Genomic DNA, 19,939 nt, shown 5'->3' on the forward strand with positions numbered 1-19,939 from the left:
TTAACTGCTCCATCACCAGTCACCGGGAGGGGTTGCTAAGGAAACGGCCGCTTGGCAACAGCTCCGAGCCTGGGGGCCGTCTGCTGCTGCTGAGGCTGAGGCTGAGCTCGACTAGGCTGCTGCTGCTGCTGAGGCTGCTGTGGCTGCTGCTGCTGCGGCTGCGGCGGCGGCTGCTCGCCCTGCCTCCGCTCCCTCCTCTGCCACTGCTGCTCCTCCTCCTTCTCTGCCTCTCATTCTCCAGCGCGCTGCGCTCCTCGCTAGATGGTGTGCAAGCCACCCGAGAATTAGCCACACTCCGGACGCACCCGGCCAAAAGCAACCAGGAGGAGGAGGAGGAAAAGGAGGAGGAGGAGGAGTGTGGCGGGAAGGGGTAGCTGGCCAGGGAGGGAGCGAAGAGGAGGAGTAATAGGTGGCGGTGGTGGTGTAGAAGAGGGGGGGAACCCCAACGACCAAAAAAAAAAAAAAAATCAGAGAGAAACCAGAAGAAACACACACACGCACACACACACGCACGCACGCACACACACACACACACACACACACACACACACATCCCCACCAAACTGTGGAGCTGTGGAGTGCCGCCTGCTTCCCGGGAAAGGAAGACTCGCGAGCGCCAGGGGGTGGGGGACGAAGAGCCGGAGGCTGCCGGAGCGTGGGGAGCAGCCCTGGCAGGGATGGACATCATGATGCTGGTGCAGGGCGCTTGCTGCTCGAACCAGTGGCTGGCCGCGGTGCTGCTGAGCCTCTGCTGCCTGCTGCCTTCCTGCCTCCCGGCTGGACAGAGTATGGACTTGCCTTGGCCGGCAGTGGACAACCTGATGGTCAGAAAGGGGGACACGGCGGTGCTTAGGTAGGACAATTAGCGTGCCTTTTTCTCCCCCTCTCTCTTCCCGTACTACTTACTTCTCTCCGTCTCCGTGTGGTCCTTTCTCCCCTCCTTCCATTGCTCCCCTCCCCCTCCCCCCTTTGATACTCAGTAGCTAAATACGAAGGATCTTCAAAAAGCAAACTGGCGAGGACCGTACCTGGGCTCTCTAGCCCCCAGTGCCAATGTTAAGCCAGGGGAGGGAAACGACTGGACCGTGGACCTCGAAGCACTTTAGTAACCTCAGACCCTGACCTGGACCAACCGAGGAGGATGGCATGAGAAAAGTGTCAGGGCTGGGGAGCAGGCGCTGGTGCCCCTTGGAAACTGTGCCCAAGGTCTCCCTGTTACTGACAAGGTTTACTCTGAGTCTGACAAGTTAGGCAGGTTTGTTTTGATTTTTCTCTCGCAAGAGCTCTTGGAAAACCGCTAGCTCCTTCCCTCCCTCCCTCCTCCCTCCCTGTTCGGCCAGAGGCTCAGTCTCTCACAGGCGATTCTTTTTTTTTCTTTTTTCTTTTTCTTTCTCTTCCTCCCTCTCTCTACTCCTCTCTTTTTCCTCTCCCCCTTGCTCTTTACCTTATCCCTCATTCTCCTGTCACTTTTTCCTTCCCTTCCGTCTTTTCTTCCTTCTTTTCTAAGCCTCTTCTCTCTCTGCTTTCTCACCCACCCTCCCTTTTCTTTTTCTGTATTTCTTACTTTACCCACCTCTTTCCTTCTCTCTCATTCCCATTTTTCTATCTTTCACTCTCTGCCCTCCTCTTTTTATCTTTTGTCTTTTCTACTGTTTTCTCCCTCCTTTTTCCTCCTTCCCCTTTCTTCCTTATTTCTCTTCTCTCTTGTTTCCCCCTCATTCCAATTCTGCCAGCCCCCCCACACACACACACATAGATGTTTCCTCTTTCTCCCTTTCATTATAAGCTCTGTCTCCAATATTCTCCAAGCCCCGTATTTACCTTTCCCCAGAAATATCCTGCCTCTATCTGGTACAACTCTCACCGGTAGATTTGTTACACATATTGACACTTTCCCCCCTTTCTCACATTCTGTGATACACTTTTACACTTATAAACAGTCTCTCTTAAATTTCAGACACATGTCGTTTCACTGTTCACACTCAAAAATATACACACTATATTCAACTACAACCTCTCTCTCTCTCTCTCTCTCTCTCTCTCTCTCTCTCTCTCTCTCTCTCTCTCTCTCTCTCTCTCCCCTCCCACCCTCTCCCCTCACTCAATCTTGTACCTTCCCCCTTTCCTCCTGCTCTTATCTCCCTCCACACCTCTGCACCTCCTTCCTCTATCCCTCCATCCTTCCCTCCCGCTATCCCTCCCTCTTCATCTCCCCTTCTCTCCCTTTTAATAAGCTTTCAAGCAGAAGTGGTTTGTTACAACTGAGCACCAAAAGCTCAGATTTTTCCTTAAACAGAATGAATTACTGAAAATATTTCTTCTTCTGGGAAGATATAAATGGATGCTCAGGGGGTGCTCAGACTTCACCAAGGCTAAACATCCCTCCTTGCACCTTCTTTGCCCAGCAACAGCCAGACTCCCTCTATGTAGCTTCACCGGACATATGGCTCAAACCTGCCTTAGATGTCCCTCCTTAGCCAATGAGAGTAAGATAGCTTATAGATGTTGACTACAGAATATCAGACATTCGTGTATATGCCATGGACAAGGTGAAATGTAGTGAATGTTTTAGAATAGTAAATATACTTTAAATTTTTTGTGGGTGTGGCATATGACTTCTCTCTTCAGAAAACTCTCTATAAGACCAGTTTTATATGGACAAATTGATGTATGCCCTATTTTTAGTATTTGGAACATATTTTAATGATCATTTTAATAACTCTGCTGTGAACTAAGACTATTATCAAAACACATACAGAATGCAGCACTGTTTGTGGATAACTATGGAAAAGATTCACTTCTGTTGACATTCACATAACACACTTTAAGAGACCTGATTGTAGAGGGTTTTAATGATACCCATATTTGCCTCCTGTGGGATAAGTTTCTTTTAAGAAGTTCGGACATCTTCGGTGTGGGCCAAGAATGATCTTCCATAGCCATAGAGTCGGGTCATGGGAGCTGTAATTTACATGCTCCTAAAAAAATATTTTCATCTGATCATGAAGTATTCTCAATTATTCAAGTCTCCTGTTTGACAGCATAGCTGGAGGATTATGTTTCTTAGTGAACAAGACAAGGAGCCCCACGGCAGCCTAGCTTCCAAGCCCTTGGATATGGCATCAGGAGAGGCAAAGTGAGTTCTATCTCTTTCTCCCCAAGTGATGATTATATCCATATGGACACACGAACCTCTCAATGTTGAGGAGCCTTGGATGCTCCACGGTAGTTGGTTGGTGCAAAATAAGTTGACCTGGAGTGCCCTGTACTCATCTCTTAGTTTTCTATAGCTTCAGCTCCCCCTCCCCCCTTTTTATAGCTCTCTCTTTAGTGGGATATTTTACAACTTCACCTGTTTTTTGTTGTTGTTTCTGCTGTTAAATTAAAATAATAACCTTCTAATGATGTTCCTTAAGAAGTGGATTTAAAGGAGAAATATTAAATGGAAGCCTTTGCTGGCCTTCCACCCAGGCAAAGGAGCAAGACCACTTTATTCTCTATACAATTGGTCTGTACAGTATCCTACAGGCCTCTGGGGAGAGCTCTGGGCTTGGCATCCTTCATATTCCCCATGGGTGGAGAAATGCATTTAATATGCTTATTCATGTGAAGTTTATCCTTGTTTCCTTAATTGCTAAAATAAAGCCCATTCACTGTCCTAAACTGCTCTCATGTGGGAGAATCTGCTACTTGGGCCTCTTACAAGGAAGCTTCAAGGGATCACATTCGATTAATATTGTTGACCACGAATTGCACTGCCACACATATTTCCAGTCATATTCTAAAGCATGGTGGTCTGATTTTGATTTAGGGGGCTTTGAATTAGCCTGAATGTCTTCTAATTACAAGGAAGAAGCATTTTTCTCCTTCCCCCTGCCCTCTCACTTCCAGTTATATGGTTCCTTTAAAAGTGTAGTTTGTGGTGGAAATTATTCCAATTCTGTATCAAGTAATAGCTCTATTTAAACATATACACTTGAATGTGTGTTTGTTTGTTTTTTAAAGCAAACAATGACTTCAACTCAAGTTATAAACTGCATTATCATTTGGGGCCTAGAAGAGAAGGAAAATAAAATTCTTTCAGGGCTTCTAATAATGCACTTTGGGGTAACTTCCACGAAACTGCAAGTTTCAGATCAAATGTTCATTTTCATCTCCCAAGTGACAAGATACATTTGGGGAGAGAGAATGATATTAGGGATCACAAGACTTTTCATTGCTCTTTAGTTAGACTCATAATGCCATAAGAAAATCCTTGTTAGAATAATATATGAGAATCACAGACATCAGCTCTCTTATTTTGAAGGGCTGTCGTCTGGATTCAAGGCAATGAAGAACCTTTCAGGAAATTCTCTTTTATCTTTTCAAAATCTTAAACATGTTCTCCTGACCAGATCAGCATAATGAAATAACATATAAAATGCAAGTGTCCATTGCTAAAATGAACATAATCCATTGCCCAGACTCCGAAGGGTGCACTGAAGAGATCTCGTCCCCCTAATGGTAATGGATTTAATGAGGCAGCAGTGTACTAGGAGATATTTTTTGACATTTTCCCTTATAAAAAACTTGGGATTTAGTTGAATCTTTGTCTATCTAGAATACATTTTAAATGGCTATCAACATTTAAGAATGTTTCCATTAGCTTGTTAGTGATACAAATGGGCCACCACTATGATGAGAATATATGTTCCACTGAGCTCAATAAAAATACTATTCATTTATGTATCGAAAGGTTAGTTGTTTTTTTTTTCTTTTGTTTCTTCTTCATCCTATTCTGACTTCTATAAACTATGCCTGTTGCAGAAATTAAAAGGTAAGTCCTGATATCCAAGGTCTGCCGAATTACTCTGCTCTCACCTCTGGTAGACTTAGAAAGCCTCTGGAAACTTTACCCCAATCAGGTTTCCTTGTTGGTTTTTCAACAATTCCTAGGATTTCAAGGTGGGAAAACAAGGGACAGATATTAAGAAAAGAGCTAAATACATATATACATACATATATACTGTAAAGAATTAATTGTTATTTGAGGTTTTTATGCCTGGGCGTGCACTGGCCGGGGGCTCCGCAAACCGCACAGTGCTCCACCCACTGGTTGTAGCCCTTGCAATGGTGCTGGCACCTCATGTAATCACCACTCACCTATGCCTACATGGGCCCAGCAAATTTAGAATGATTGGAAGCCTAGTGAGGGCAATCATGTGACTGTCAGAGAGGCCATCCCATTGGCTGGGGCTGTGTGGGGTTTTTATGGGATTGGGGGAGGAGAATTGGGCATTCTAGCTGGATGCTGGAATGACAGGAGGTCTGAGGCATATTCTCAGCTGATTCCTGGGTGGTGGTATCTTTTGAGGTAGTATAATTTCCCTTTCCCCATTTTATTTCCTTTCCCTTGACCCTACTGATCCTCTTTGTGTTTGTTTTTTTGTTTTGTTTTGTTTTGTTTTTTAAGTTCGTTCTTGTTAAAATAAATCCTGTTCTGTTTTGAGGGAGGCTGCCAGTCTCCTGCCTTGCCCCAATATTGCAGCAAGCCATTTAGCTAACACTCCCCAATTAAAAATTGGTCCCCACAATACACATGTGATATCATATATAATACATATCACACATAATCTTAGAAATATGTACACAAATCTATATATGTATTGTGTGTATATATGTCTCTCTATATATATGTCTCTCTCTATATATATAAACATCTCTCTCTATCATCTATCTATTTATCTATCTATCTATCTCATCTATCTCTCCCCTCCATGGTTGTACCATTCCAGGATGGTATGATTTCCTTCAATCCACTCTCTCAGAAGAATAGCCTCTCTTAAGACTTTATTATTGTTGTGTTTTATCTACTCTGTGATTTTGCTTGACTATTTATCTTAACTGTGAGGACATCTAAGGCTTAAAGGATCCTTATTTCATTTTTAGGTGGAGGTAATTCTGCTTAGTTGCATAGATTGGTACAATTATATAAAATTAATAACCACTTGAGTATAGTTGAAATATGATTAAACTAAAATGATGACTACAGGTTATGTGTGGTTAAGTTCAAAGTCGATGAGTAAAAATGATTCTATGGAACACAGCTCAGAAGAGGGGTCAAACTTCTTTCTCCACTTAGACCTCTATCACGTTGGACAGATATTTCCTTCCTCTTCTGATTAATAATAGAAGAATAACAAGCATTTATATAAGAGCACTGAACACATCATCTCAAGGAATCCTGACAATACCCCTGTGAGGCGGATACTATTATTATCGCGATTTTACAGATGAGGAAACTGAGACTGAGAAGTGGGTGATTCCTGACTAGTTCAAGATTATACACAGATTAAGTGTCTGAGGTAGGATTTGAATTCAGGGCTTCCTTAGCTTCCTTAGCAAAGCACTCCTACCCTATATGCATCTACTTAGGAGGTATTTGGGGGGATCATTCAATCCCAGGGAGTTTTGCCTCCTCTCCCTGTGGTTTTGATGGTCTTAGATGATATTTGAACCCACTTTTCTGTGAGTCAGTGCTTCTAGCCTAGTTCTTGGAAAATGCTCAGGATGGGTTAGGGTTAGGGTTTCTAAGCCAGCACATGGAGGCAGAGTTGACAGCAGGTTACCAGGGAACAATCATTGTCACTTAGAAGAAGCCAATGATTAGTCACTTAGGTCATTTCAAGTTCTCTAGAGAGGAATTAAAAAGGAAAGAAAATACAACCAACAAAAACCAACAATGTTTTTCACTACGTCTGAAAAACAGTAGTCTTTTTTAAAACATGTATCTTGGAGGAGGGGACCAAGACAGCAAAGTTAGATGACTTGGTCTTCCAGAAACAAATTGATGAGGTTATATTGAATATACATAGTACATATGTACATATATATGTGTGTGTATTACTATAACTATATTAAAACACAAATCCACACTGACATGACTAAAATATTTGATTCTTTTTAGAGTTTATATTAGAAACCCTGTTCATTTATTAGAATATTTAGCCATATTCAGAGATGCAGGTAGTGGAGCAGTAGATAGGATACCGGCCCTCATTTCAGGAAAACCTGAAATTAAATATGGCATAAGATACTTACTAGCTGTATGACCCTGGCACTTAATCTTTGTTCGCTTCAGTACCCTCATCTAAAAAATGGGAATAATCATAGCACCTACATCCAGGGTCATCATGAGGATCAAATGAGATAAAATTTGTAAAAAGTTCTTGGTACACTGTAGGCACTATATAAGTGCTTATTCCCTTTCCCTTCACCTCTGCTCCCCAAACAAAACAAAACCAAACAAAACAACTCAGGTGCCACCTACCAGAGAATTCCTCTAATCTCTGCAGACATTGTTCTGGCCTCTCTGCCTCTTGGAATGGAATATGTATTGCTTTTCAGATCATTTACATTCACTTATCTTGTGTGGATTATGTTTACCTAGTAGAAAGGAAGCTCAGTGTAGGCAGGGACTGCTCACAGTTTTCTTTGTGCCTCCTATGTCTAGTGCAATGCCTAAAAATAGCAGACTCTGAATAATGTTTTTGGAATTTGCCTGGGTGGACTTGAAATGTTTTCTGACAATGTTCACACACATTTTATTTTTTGTGAGGCAATTGGGGTTAAGTGACTTGCCCAGGGTCACACAGCTAGTATGTGTTCAGTGTCTGAGGCCAGATTTGAACTCAGGTCTTCCTGAATCCAGGGCTGGTGCTTTATCCACTGTGCCAACTAGCTGCCCCTGTTCACACACATTTTGATAAAGAATAATTTTTAACCTAATCCTTTGTAATATATTTTTTCTTTCAACCAATGCGTATGAATGCCGTAGTTTTCTTCTTGATACTGATTCAACAAATTCAATCCACTTTTGTGTTTAATCAAGAGAAATAAGGTTCTTCTCACAAGCTAAGCATTTGTTCTTCAGTAAACAAACTGGAAGAGATTTGAAGTCATTTGAAGGTAGAATAGGGATGAATTAAATTGACATGCCAAATCATGGGACATCATCAGGGAAAAAGGTAATAGCTGTTTCTACTCTAGTCAGGTTCTATGGATGGGATTTCTTTGAGGGTCCACAAAAGTTGTGAATGCAAATGGATGACTGAATCCTGATCATTTCTCATCATATCTTGTCAATGTCTTTTGAAATTACATCAAGCTGCAGGAAATAAGGAAAGTTCCTTTTTTAAAAATGTTTTTGGGAAGTTATATTCCACAAACACAATTGTAGTAACCAGATTCTTCCTTATTTTATCATTTTTATTGCTTTATGTTCTGTTCCTTCAAATTCAGATATTTGTGTATTTTCTACAGAGATGCTTTGATACTGTCAGTGTTCATTCTAAGATATCAGAATGCAGACTCAACAGTAGAAATGATGCCCAATTAGTTTGACTATTTCATGAGTTAATAGATATTCAATAGATTCTTGTGTCATCAAAGGTATCCATCTTTTTCATTGAAGGAATCACAGATAATAGAATCAAAGTATTCTCAATATTCTTCCTAAATATAAAGCTTAGTCATCACTAATTTATGAAAGTATAAATCCTCCTATTCAGTGATATGCAAATTATATATTATATTGTATGGAGTCCAAAATTGTCCAACTAAACAGATGAAGTGCTTCTTTTCATATTATGACATTTCAAATTCCATGTTTATGTCCAATCCCATTTTTATGTAAAAGGGGAAATGTCAATTCTCTTTACTGTAGGCACATGGACATTAAAAGTTATTGGGTCTAGATGTAATGATTGTGACCTTGACATGGTTTAACAAAATGCCTTATTATTTAGACAACTTAGAATTGGGGTTGCATGGATTAGGTGAGTTGGTCTCTACCCTTACCTGAGAGTTTACTAGGCGATTTATGCTACCAGGAAAGTTGTAGCAGTGATTTTGACCATTTTGACATGAGCACAGGACCCCTTCATTGGTGCTTCAAAAGAGATAGACAGAAAGCAACAAACTGAATAAAGATTGACTAAGTGTGCTTTTGGTTTGTCTCATTTGAGGCATAATGAAACTAAGACATACAAAAGTTTTAGAGGAATTTTGATGTATCATTCAACTTATTCTTATGTAGTAATAAGTGTAAGACATTGAAAATGGTCTGAGGTGTCCAACTTTATTAGAAAAACAGCACCATTGATTCCCAAGGATTTTCCAATAACAGTATGTTGATAAGATTTGATAGCCTATTGTCTTTTGTGATTTGATAAAATAACTGGAATAAAATTCTTCCTGTGTATATGCCAACACAAATATGGATTTAATTGCTATAGAGTATTATATTATTATATGGGAATTACTAGATGAATCTTCTTTTTACTTTCTCAATATCCTGAGTGGTTAAACAGAGTGTGTAGTCCTCAATGAGGGACACAATCCCCAAATAACCCCTTTATCAAACTATCGAAACATTTTTGACCAGACCTATTTCTTGCCCATGATTTAAGGTGTGACTCTTCTTTGAGTTATTCTCTTCTAAATGTTCTCTGAAAGAGAATACAGATTTCTCCTCCTCCTTTTTTTCTGTCTCCTAAATCAGTGCCTTTTCTTAGTTCAATGTGTATGTGTGCCCATGCAAATGTTTATGTTTGTTATTTCCACCTTAAACCACTGAAAAACCAAACCAAAACCAGAATTTACATAAAAAGAAAAGGCAATTTAAAAGTTGCAGATTTCTTAAAAGTTACCCTTACTTAACCCCCTTTCCCTGAAAAAAAAAACAAAAACAAAAACAAAACAAAACAAAAAGTTACCCTTGATTTTTTATTTTATTTTATTTATTTTATTTCTAGTGCCCAGGACCTGTCTCAGTCTGGCTTAGTTCTCCCTTCCCCTTATTGACTGTATGCTCCAGCTGATGCAGTTAGTTGAACTTAAATCCAAATTGAATCAATCTCCCAGGTTTCCAGTATAGGATAGATTTCATTCAATGAGGTACCTTAATTCAGCCTTTTAGATCTTTTCATTTGCTACATTATTTCTTACTGGGATAATCCCTTCTTTCAAAAACTTCCAGTCATAGTCAGCAAATAGTTGATTTTATTTTCTAGGTGTCAATCATTGTGCACAGGAGATACCAAGAAAAACTAAAATTGTCCCTGCCCTCAAAGGGGTTTCCTTCTAATGGGAAAGACAGTCTATAAACAACTGGGTCACAGAAGCTATTTCCATCCCTGGTAAAGGGCAATACCAGAGGGGGAAGAGACCAGGAAGGGCTAACGCTGAAGAAAGACAGTGATTTGAGCTGAGTCTTGAAGGAGTTCAGAACTGAGAGTTGGAGGCAAGGGGTCCAAGCATTAGGGCCATGGGGGACAGACAGTACAAAGACACTTAGACCTATTGCTGTGCTCAACCAACTACTGGGAGGCTGCTGTTGCTGGATCATAGATCAGGTGGAGGGGGATAAAGTTTAAGAAGCCTGGGAAGGAAGGAAGTGTAAGGTTAAGAAGTGGTGTAAATGCCGAATAGAGGAGGGTCTGTTTGGTCCTGCAGGCAGCAGGGTACTACCAGGGCTTGTGGAGAGGAGGGACTTCAATGATATTTTATGACTTGGGCTTCAGGAAAATCACAATCTCCATCAGCCCTCAAAGATTGCTCTCATGGGTCTTCCGGTGGAGGACCTGCACATTCCCCTTGGCACTGGCTCCTTTCCTTACCTCCAGCTTCCTGATGAAGACACTTGCCAGAATGATCTCAGGCATTCCTTCCTACCTGAACTATCCATCTTCCCATTGACTTCCCAGGGAGCTTTAGAAGTGAGACTTGCCCTTTGAAGGGAGTCAATTACACCCTTTTCCTAAGGTAGACCTCTTCAATGCTTACCCTGGGACCTAAGGCATAGCTTGCCCTCTGGGATAGCATGTATGACATTGCCATGCTTCTTTGACTTAGCTTACCTTGTCTGTGACTGCTCTCCAATGGAGAGGAGTTCAGCAGACTGAACAATTTCAATTCCAAAGTTTGTATCTTCAAAGGGGAAACCAGATATAATGAAAATAGGATTTGAGTCCATTGTTCCTTAACTGTGTGTGTGTGTGTGTGTTTGTGTGTGTGTGTGTGTGTGTGAGATGGATCCCTTTGGCAGTCTGCTGAAGTATGTTGATTCCTTTTCAGAAGACTATTTTAAAATATATAAAGTAAAATACAGAAGGGATAGAAAAGGAACAAATTGCATTGAAATAAATTTCTTAAAATCAAATCAAATCAAAACAAACAACAACAACAATTAAAAACAAAACAAAACATGGACCCCAAGATAAGAACCTCTGCTCTATTAAGAACCAGGTTCTGTTCTAAATCATGACTAACTGGCAATGTGAACTTGCTCAATCTCCTGTTTCTTCTAAATTTCCTTATCTGCAAAATGCAGAGGTTTATCTGGTTGGATACTGTGGTCACTTTCAGCACCCAGCTATCTCCCACTGTATTTATGCTTCTGGACTGAGAAATTGTAGAACTGAGAATAATTGTCAGATTTTGAGCCTAATGAATGACCAGTTTTCTCATGACCAATTCCACCCACTGTATGATTTGATGAGTCATCCTTCATTGGACCTTCCTGCTTCTCCCTGCCCCTCAATGCTTTACTCTAAAATGGATTCAGGGATATTTTGTTTTCTAGAGTTTGGATGCCCCTTCCACCAATGTTGGATCAAACTGAACTGCCTAGAATGGTCAGAGCTAGAAGGGTCCTTTAGAGCAGAGGTGCCAAACAATACTCCAAAATTCACCTTGAGTGAGAATAAAATTTAATTAGGAAATATTTAACAAAATAAAATTTTAAATACAATAAATAGTAGATAATGTTAATGTGTGGTTTTCTAAGTCACTAGCTAGCTCAAAGGCATCTTTAGGTCTGGTTTATTGGCCCTTATTTCTATTTGTAGTTTATGCCATTGCTTTAGAAAACATCAAATCCTTGGGGGCAGCAGCTAGGTGGTACACTGGATAAAGCACTGGCCCTGGATTCAGAAGGACCTGAATTGAAATCCAGCCTCAGACACTTGACACTTGACACTTACTATCTGTGTGACCCTGGGCAAGTCACTTAACCCCCATTGCCCCATTTTTAAAAAAAGAAAGAAATCATCAAATTCAACAACTTTTTTTTTTTAATGAACTAAGATATAGGACATTATGTGACTTTTCCAAGGTCACATAACTAATACATACATGCTGGAGGTAGGATTTGAACTCATCTTCTTGACTTCAAGTCTAGTGCCCTATTGACTATACCATGCTTTCTGAATTACTATGTACCTCCAAAATTTATCACTTGATATGTAACCATTTTTAACAGGCTTAAACATAATAATAACATTATTATTGCATATATGTATACACATATGTAGATTTAGATATCTTTATAATAGTAACAATATAAGCAAGTCCCATCCATACAGATAGAAGGCTCCGTTTCATACAGTATCAAATATATGAATTCTCTTATTATAAACAGGAGTTATATCTTATCATTTGGGTGCTTTCAGATGGTTTTCCCATCTCTCACATATGATAAGAAAGGATAGGTAGGCTTGATGCAACATAGCATGTTCCATGTGTTGCTCAATATTATACATTTTATTATTTTCCACAGTAGAATAAGTTGAGCATAAGTCTTGTCTATGGGTTGAAAACCAAGTGCTAGAAGTGATTCCATAGTCTTTGATCTCTACATTGACCTGAGTGGGAGGTTTTATGATAACCTTTTCCCCAGTGTCATGTCACTTTCTAAACAGAATTATGTTCATAGTTTCTTTTTCCCTCCTCCAAGAATAGTCATCCTAAATATAATATTTCTCCAATGTGGTGCAAAAAGAGTGACTTAAAATCACATTAAGAAAAGTTACTACCTGACAGGTATGATGGTGAATGGCAAGTCACTTGGATCTGAGAATCTCAACAATCCCAAGGAATGTAAGCAATGTCGGAAGTTTTCAGGGATAATGTCTTGCCTTATATATAGATTTGTTACTTTGCTGACTTGGGCACTCCTTCCACTAATACTGTTGACTGTCCTTCATTGTAGCTGGCAATTGACTTTGCTGTGTTATACTTGAAAAGTTCATGTTTTTTGCAAAACTTCTGTCTATTTGTTCAATTCATACTTAAATTAAACTGAATTCAAATAGTTATTCTTTACCTTCTCTCTGCCATGCTTTCTGTTGGTAATGGGGATAAACACACACAGACAGACAGAGGCAGAGGCACAGAGAGACAGAGAAAAAGAAAAATATCCTACTCTCAAAATTCATAAATTCTAGTTTTTCATTTGTTAGACCTTGCCAGAGAACCATGATTTTTTTTTTGGGGGGGGGGGTAATGAGGGTTAAGTGACTTGCCCAGGGTCACACAGCTAGTAAGTGTCAAGTGTCTGAGGCCAGACCTGAACTCAGGTCCTCCTGAATCCATGACCCATGCTTTATCCACTGAACCACCTAGCTGCCTCCAAAGCCCATGCTTTCTTGAAAAAGGTGCCTAGAATTCAGAGTCAAGTCTGAACCCAAATTCAATGCAGGAAGTGGTCATCTCCACATATAGGAGAAAAACAAAGATGTTGCCAAGTTTCTACCAAGGATTTATCATATGCTCTTTAACAATGCTCTGTGGCATTTCATGGGGAAAGTAGGTTACTATTTATAGTGTCATAGAAGATTTATCAGAGTCATTTTGTGATTGGAATTCAAGAGTTGGGAGCTTACCACATCTATAAAAGATAGAACCCGGAGCTGCTTTGTACAGACAGATACATTGATGGACAATTTTAAAAATTTTTGTTGTTGTTTTTAAGTATTTATTGCCTATCAAAATAATACCATAATTTCAGAGTTGCTGAAGAAGATAAAAAAGTAGAAACTATGCCTTCCATGTAGCCTTGACCATTTTCCTCTTATATCACTTTGAATGAAACTAAAGATCCTAATAAGAGAAAACACCCACACAAATATAGACATCTATACACACACACACACACACACACACACACACACACACACCACTTTAGCTGGTCCAAGGGGAGTCTATTGTTCTATTGGTTTAAGGAATGCCTTGTTAGGAAACCAGAACCCTCACTGATTTCCAGCAAATAATTCCCATAGAATGTTAGCTACTTTGAGGCCAGTGATTTTTTTTTCTTTTCTGTTTTTGTTTTTGTGTCCCCAGAGTGTAGAAAGGTGGCTGGTATATAGTAATTGTTTAAAATAGATTATCACTAATTAACTTCCCCCTTTCTGTCACTACCCTTTTTCTAGTCTGCCTGGTTTGGAATATTGGCATGTATACCTTAGTCCTCCATCTGAGAGATTAGGTCACTTTTCCAGGATCATAAGGTCACTGGGCATCAGAATTGGAACTTGAAACAATTTTATGCTGACTTGAAGATCCTCCTTCATGCACTCCTTATAAATTAATTAATCTATTATTTCCCATCTTAATCAAGTTTTCATTTTCTTAATACATATATATGGTGCTCCTGTCCATGCCTACCTTGGCTGATCTGGGCAGATTCCCCTTCAGCGGCAATCTGCCAGTACAGCTTGGATTGGGATATTTCATAATGGATTCATCTTCTAACTTGTGTTGGGATAGATGTACCCTGAACTTCTTTTCAACACTGATTTCCCAGCATATCATGTGGTCTCTCCATGAAAACCTCCACTAAAAGGCTTATATAATTATAAAACATGGTACAAGAAATTTTGAGCTAAAAGGGGATTCACCCACCAGCAGGTCTGAAATCCTCATTTTATTGATGAATAAACTGAGGCACACAGTAATTTCAGTGACTTGCCCATAGATATGCAGCCTTCAAATGTGGAAGGGAGCATTTGGGCTCAGGGATTCCAGATTCCAGCCCCATTTTCTCTATCCTATCCCCCCTCACTTTCTCTAGACTCCGACGCAGGGCTCATCTGGGTGTTAAAGCTATTTTATGGGGTGTGTTATTGTGAGGAAATATGAGGGGAGTCATAAACCATCTACTTTCAGGAAATTCCAAACCTATAATTGAATGGGAGAAGAAGCAGGTAAGTACTGAGGGAGGCTAAGAAAAGCCTTCTGTCACTGCAGCTTTTGGATCTGAGCAGATGGGCTGTCACATTTGGGACCCATGATGGTCTTTATGTTGCTTTCTAGTGTATCCATGAATAGGGAGTTTGTGAGAAAGATGAATATAGGGATCATTGGGACCAAAATCTTTATCTTGGAAAAAAGGTTTTGTTGTGTTGTAATGAGGCCGAGCTTGTCAAATAACCCTTCTACTCTCATTGAAAGCTCATTTAGGTCCACCCATACACCTGGTATTTAGAGGGGATTGCAGTTTCCAAAGCACTTTCCAGAGATCACCTCATTTCATCCGCATCACAATGCTGTGAGGTAGACTAGGTTGTATAATTTGCAGCACGCTGGACTTGGAGTCAGGAAGACCATGGTTCAAATGTTGCTCCAACACCCACATTTGACAGGTGAAGAAACTGAAGACCATCATGGTTAAGTGAGGTTTCCCAGTCCCATATATCAAGGCTTCTTAAACTTCTTCCACTTGCATCTCATTTTCACCCAAGAAATTTTTATGTCATCCTGTGACAGCAAGTACAGTGCAAAGTCTGCATGTTGCATGTTCAGAAGCAAGGCTGCAGAAACCCCCACATTAAGTTACATGATCCCTATGGGGATGTGCCACCCCCCCCAGTTTAAGAAACAAGGCTATAGACAGCATGGATTAGAGGTACACTTATAGTACCATTATTCCAGAAATGTAAGAGACTTGATATGGCATCTGGTCCAACCCAGCATTTTCATGGAGGAGGAAACTGGGGTCCAGGGAGTTTAACTGACTTGGTTAAGGCCAAAAGGAAGAAGGAGGAGGAGGAGGAGGAGGAGGAGAAGAAGAAGAAGAAGAGGAAGAAGGATGATGATGATCATCATCATCAACAACAACAACAACCACAAAGAACAAGAAGATGTGAACCCAAGTGTGTTCTAGCTCTGGAGCATGTCCCCTCTCCTTTTACCATGCTGTCTCCCATGATAACGGTAACTCCCTTAATAGGCTTTGGGATCTGATAAGGTGACATAAGTAAAATCTTTGCAGATCTAGTAGTTCTATATAATGTAAAGAATTAATTGTTATTTGAGGTTTTTATGTCTCGGTGTACACTGGCCTGGGGCTCCGCAAACCGCACGGTGCTCCACCCACTGGTTGTAGCCTTGCAAGGGATCTGGCACCTCACGTCATCACCACTTGCAGACACATGGGCCTGGCAAAATTATAATGATTGGAAGCCTAGTGAGGGCAGTCATGTGACTGTCAGAGCAGCCATCCCATTGGCTGGGACTGTGTGGGGTGTTTCTAGGTTTGGGGGAGGAGAATTGGGCATTGGAGGTGGAAGCTGGAAAGCGACAGGCCTTCTGCTGCATATTTTCAGCTGATTCCTGGGCGGTGGTATTTTTCAGGTATTATAATTTGCCTTTCCCCATTTTATTTCTTTTCCCTTGATCCTACTGATTCTGTTTGTGTTTGGTTTTTTTTAAGTTCGTTATTGTTAAAATAAATCTTGTTCTGTTTTGAGGGAGGCTGCCAGTCTCCTTGCTTGCCCCAGTATTGCAGTGAGCCGCTTAGCTAGCACTCCCCAATTAAAAAATGGTCCCCACAATAAGATGGGCTGTTATTATCCCCTTTGTACTCATGGAGGAGAAAACTGAGGCTCAGGAAGTTTAAATGACATGTCACTTACCAAAGAACAATAAGAGGTATGAGGTAAGGTTATATCTCACAGATATCACTGACTCCATTTGATGCTTGTAGGTAATGCTATTAACTTGATTCATAGAGGGACTAGAGCCTTCTCCCCAAATTACGTGCATCCAATATGCAAAAATGTTGAATTTAGTAATCTCTATGTAATAGAATTTAAGCTTTTAGAGGTTGATTTCATATGTTTGTCTCTGTATCCCTTAATTCTACAACAATACCTTGTACCAAGTAGGCATTTATTAAATGATTATTTATTGAAATTGAATTGAATAGACAAAATGGTACCCAAAATGGGTACCATTCTCAGCAAGAAAGATAAAGTCTATGCAAATGATAAAGTTACATATCATAGTAAATTGATAAAGTATTTTCCAGCATTTATTTTTATTCTGGGCTTGTCCACATGTGCCAGTTAAAATTATCCAACCTGCAATAAAAGAGACTAAGTCAGAGCTCTGAGCCAATGGCCCTTTACCAAAGGGTCCATTGTCCTTTCTAGTGAAGTGGACCTTAGATCTTCCTCAGGATCTGAGATAATCTCCTTCTTCCATGGACTTGTCTTTTTAAGGTTTAATGCCGGATCTATTACCTGGATGTTCTAACCAGCTATACAAGGTACAGAATTCTATTGGTTGATAAATGACCCATAAGTTAAAATAAGCAAAAACAGTGTGTCAGCAGGATCATGGGTTGGGCAAAGCAGAAAGTAGCCCTTGATCATGTTGGACAAGAGAGAATGGTCCAAAGGTATGAAAGAAGGTTGGAGGACTTTCTAGGTCCTTAGGTCGCCTCCACTGTCCTGGCCTTAGTCACCACAACAAGAACAAGCAAGTGTGGAGGACCCCTAAATGGCAATGGTGGTGGTGCTTTGTCTTTTGTTCTGGAAAAGGACCATGACAGATATCACAACTTGCAATGAGTTGGATTTACGTGAGGAAGAACTATTCAAAGTCACCAGCCTCTGTCTTTCCTTCAGTCATCTCTGAATGGCCCCTCATGCTTAAGGCAGTTGGGGTTAAGTGACTTTCCCAGGGTCACATTGTTAGTATCTGAGATTGGATTAAAATTTAGGTTCTCCCAAATTCAAGGCCAGTGCTCTATTCACTATGCCACCTAACTGCCTCCTGGCTTCTCAATCAAACATTTTGTAGTCATTTTGATTGGGGAAAGAAGACATGTAACAACTGTCAAAGGGACATTGCTTTAAAAATTTCCCTTTTTTGGTATCCCATTGGTATTTAAACCTTTCTCTGAAATGTCCTTTTCAAAATTCCCAAACCCTTTAATTTCAAACCCCAAATTTAGGCTGTTAGTCCAAACAGATGCCAATTCCCTTTACCCTTGTGCTCTTTCTTCATTTTTCTTATTTTCTTATGCAATACTACTCTTTTTTTTCTTACTTCCTGTAGTAAAACCCTTTTGTTTCTTTGATGGTTAGAAATGCAAAGTTCATACCAATTTCAGTTCTGAGTTGTGGAATCATTTAAGCTCTGAAGAGTTTTAATCTAATCTCTCCCATACCACCTTCAAAGTCTTTCCCATTTAAACACCTACTCGAATTCCCATTTCAATGAATCTCTCCCGAACATATCTAATAACTAACAAAACATTTCTTAAAATGCAAACTTCAGCTTTAATGCAACCCCTAGTCATTTAAAAAGTCCCTTTATGGAATAACTGATTTGTGAATATTTTGTTTTGTTTTGTTTTGATTAAACTCTACAGAGTTCGCTAGTACCCCATAAGCTCATCAAAATACTTTGTGAAACATCAAGGTTACAATTTACAAATGAAAGAAATTTGATTATTCCTTTTTTCACAAATTTGGTTCCCATTCTTTTTCTTTCCTTTTTTTTATTTTTTCTTTTTCTTTCTTTTTTTTTTGTTTTGGTATCTTAGTTTTCAATTAATTCCTGTCTCTGTGTTTCATCTCATCAGTCTCAAACCTGAGCAGTATTGGAAACAGAGTAAAAAGAGGGATTTGTCCTCTGTTAGGGCTTTTTTGAAAATTTACTTCTTACAGCCTCTTTCTTTTGGTCAATCACATAAAAAGAAAAGGCATTGGTAAAGCACCTGTTAGCTATGGATTAGCAGAAAGCACAAATAGCATAGCCAACAAAGCACTTATTTCTCATTTTCTTCAAGTTTCCTAACTGTATACAGTCCCTATCTATTGGAAGTTAAGAACCCTCTATTCTGAAACTTAATTTCATGATTTGCAAAAGAGAAACCCAGAGAACACATAACAAGACACATCATAAGATCAGGCCTGAGCTTTGAAGTTTATCTCTAAGAGATTTTGAACTCAATATCTTGCCTGTCTCCTCTAATAAGTATAGGACTTATGTGGCTGGGCCCCTGCTGTCCTCCTAAGATAATTCTTGTTTCCTAATTCTGTTAATGTTTTTAGAATCTCATCCAAAATGTAATCCAATGCAAAATTGCTTGATTCTAATTTACCAATTGGGTTCACCCATTTAAAATGAATTTTGTATTTAGAACAAATTTCTAATAGATAGGAGAGCTGGTTAAAGTTCCATTCCTCTAGACTTTCTGCCAAAGTATAATCACAGGAGGAAAACCTGAGACTGATGAAGAATTTAACGATATCAATAGTTCATTTGTTCTAAGCTGATTTGGGGACATTGATTGTTCAATAAAATTTCACAACTTTCTAAGTAATCAAAAGTTGCATGCTTTGGTCAAAGGAATCCTAAACCCTCTATATACTCAAACCAAACTTTGTGTGGCTTATTACCTCTTACTTTAGTGATCTCTAGGCAAGGGGTCTACCCTTGTCCCAATAGGGATCCTGTAGGTTGTATTTCCCTTCTTAATTCTGACCCTATTTCTCCCAAGGGCATCCCCAACCAGGTGTGGCACTCCTTGGAGGAACTTCTGCTGAGAGAATTGGAATAGATTCCTGAGGTCCCCTCTTTTGTCTTATTTCATCTGAGAAGGCCCTCAATGAAGGTACTATATATAGATGTCCCCTCTTCAATCAACAGAGGCAATCTTCTATCAACCTGAGTTCTGTTTATATGGAAATCCTTTTCCTACAGCTAACACTGTAATATTCAGGGATTCCTTTTGGCAAATCCTCCAATACTTTCAATTCTTAATTTCCGGGCTTAATCTCTAGGGTCCTCAGACCTGTCAACTAGAGCCTAAAGGTCCTCTATA

The 19,939-nt window shown here is 39.9% G+C and overlaps 1 protein-coding gene across 1 annotated transcript in view; it reads left to right on the top strand.

Annotated features, from left to right (window-relative positions):
- The first annotated feature begins 543 nt into the window (after positions 1–543).
- The window catches only part of NEGR1 (neuronal growth regulator 1), an 884,782-nt gene continuing 865,386 nt past the window's right edge, over positions 544–19,939 (top strand). Inside the window, exon 1 of the mRNA XM_044001185.1 lies at positions 544–853. Coding sequence (XP_043857120.1) covers positions 678–853 — 176 coding nt within the window. The 5' untranslated portion in view covers positions 544–677. The remainder of the gene's footprint in view (positions 854–19,939) is intronic.

The sequence above is a fragment of the Dromiciops gliroides genome, chromosome 4 (assembly GCF_019393635.1).
Source record: "Dromiciops gliroides isolate mDroGli1 chromosome 4, mDroGli1.pri, whole genome shotgun sequence".
Taxonomy (NCBI): domain Eukaryota; kingdom Metazoa; phylum Chordata; class Mammalia; order Microbiotheria; family Microbiotheriidae; genus Dromiciops; species Dromiciops gliroides.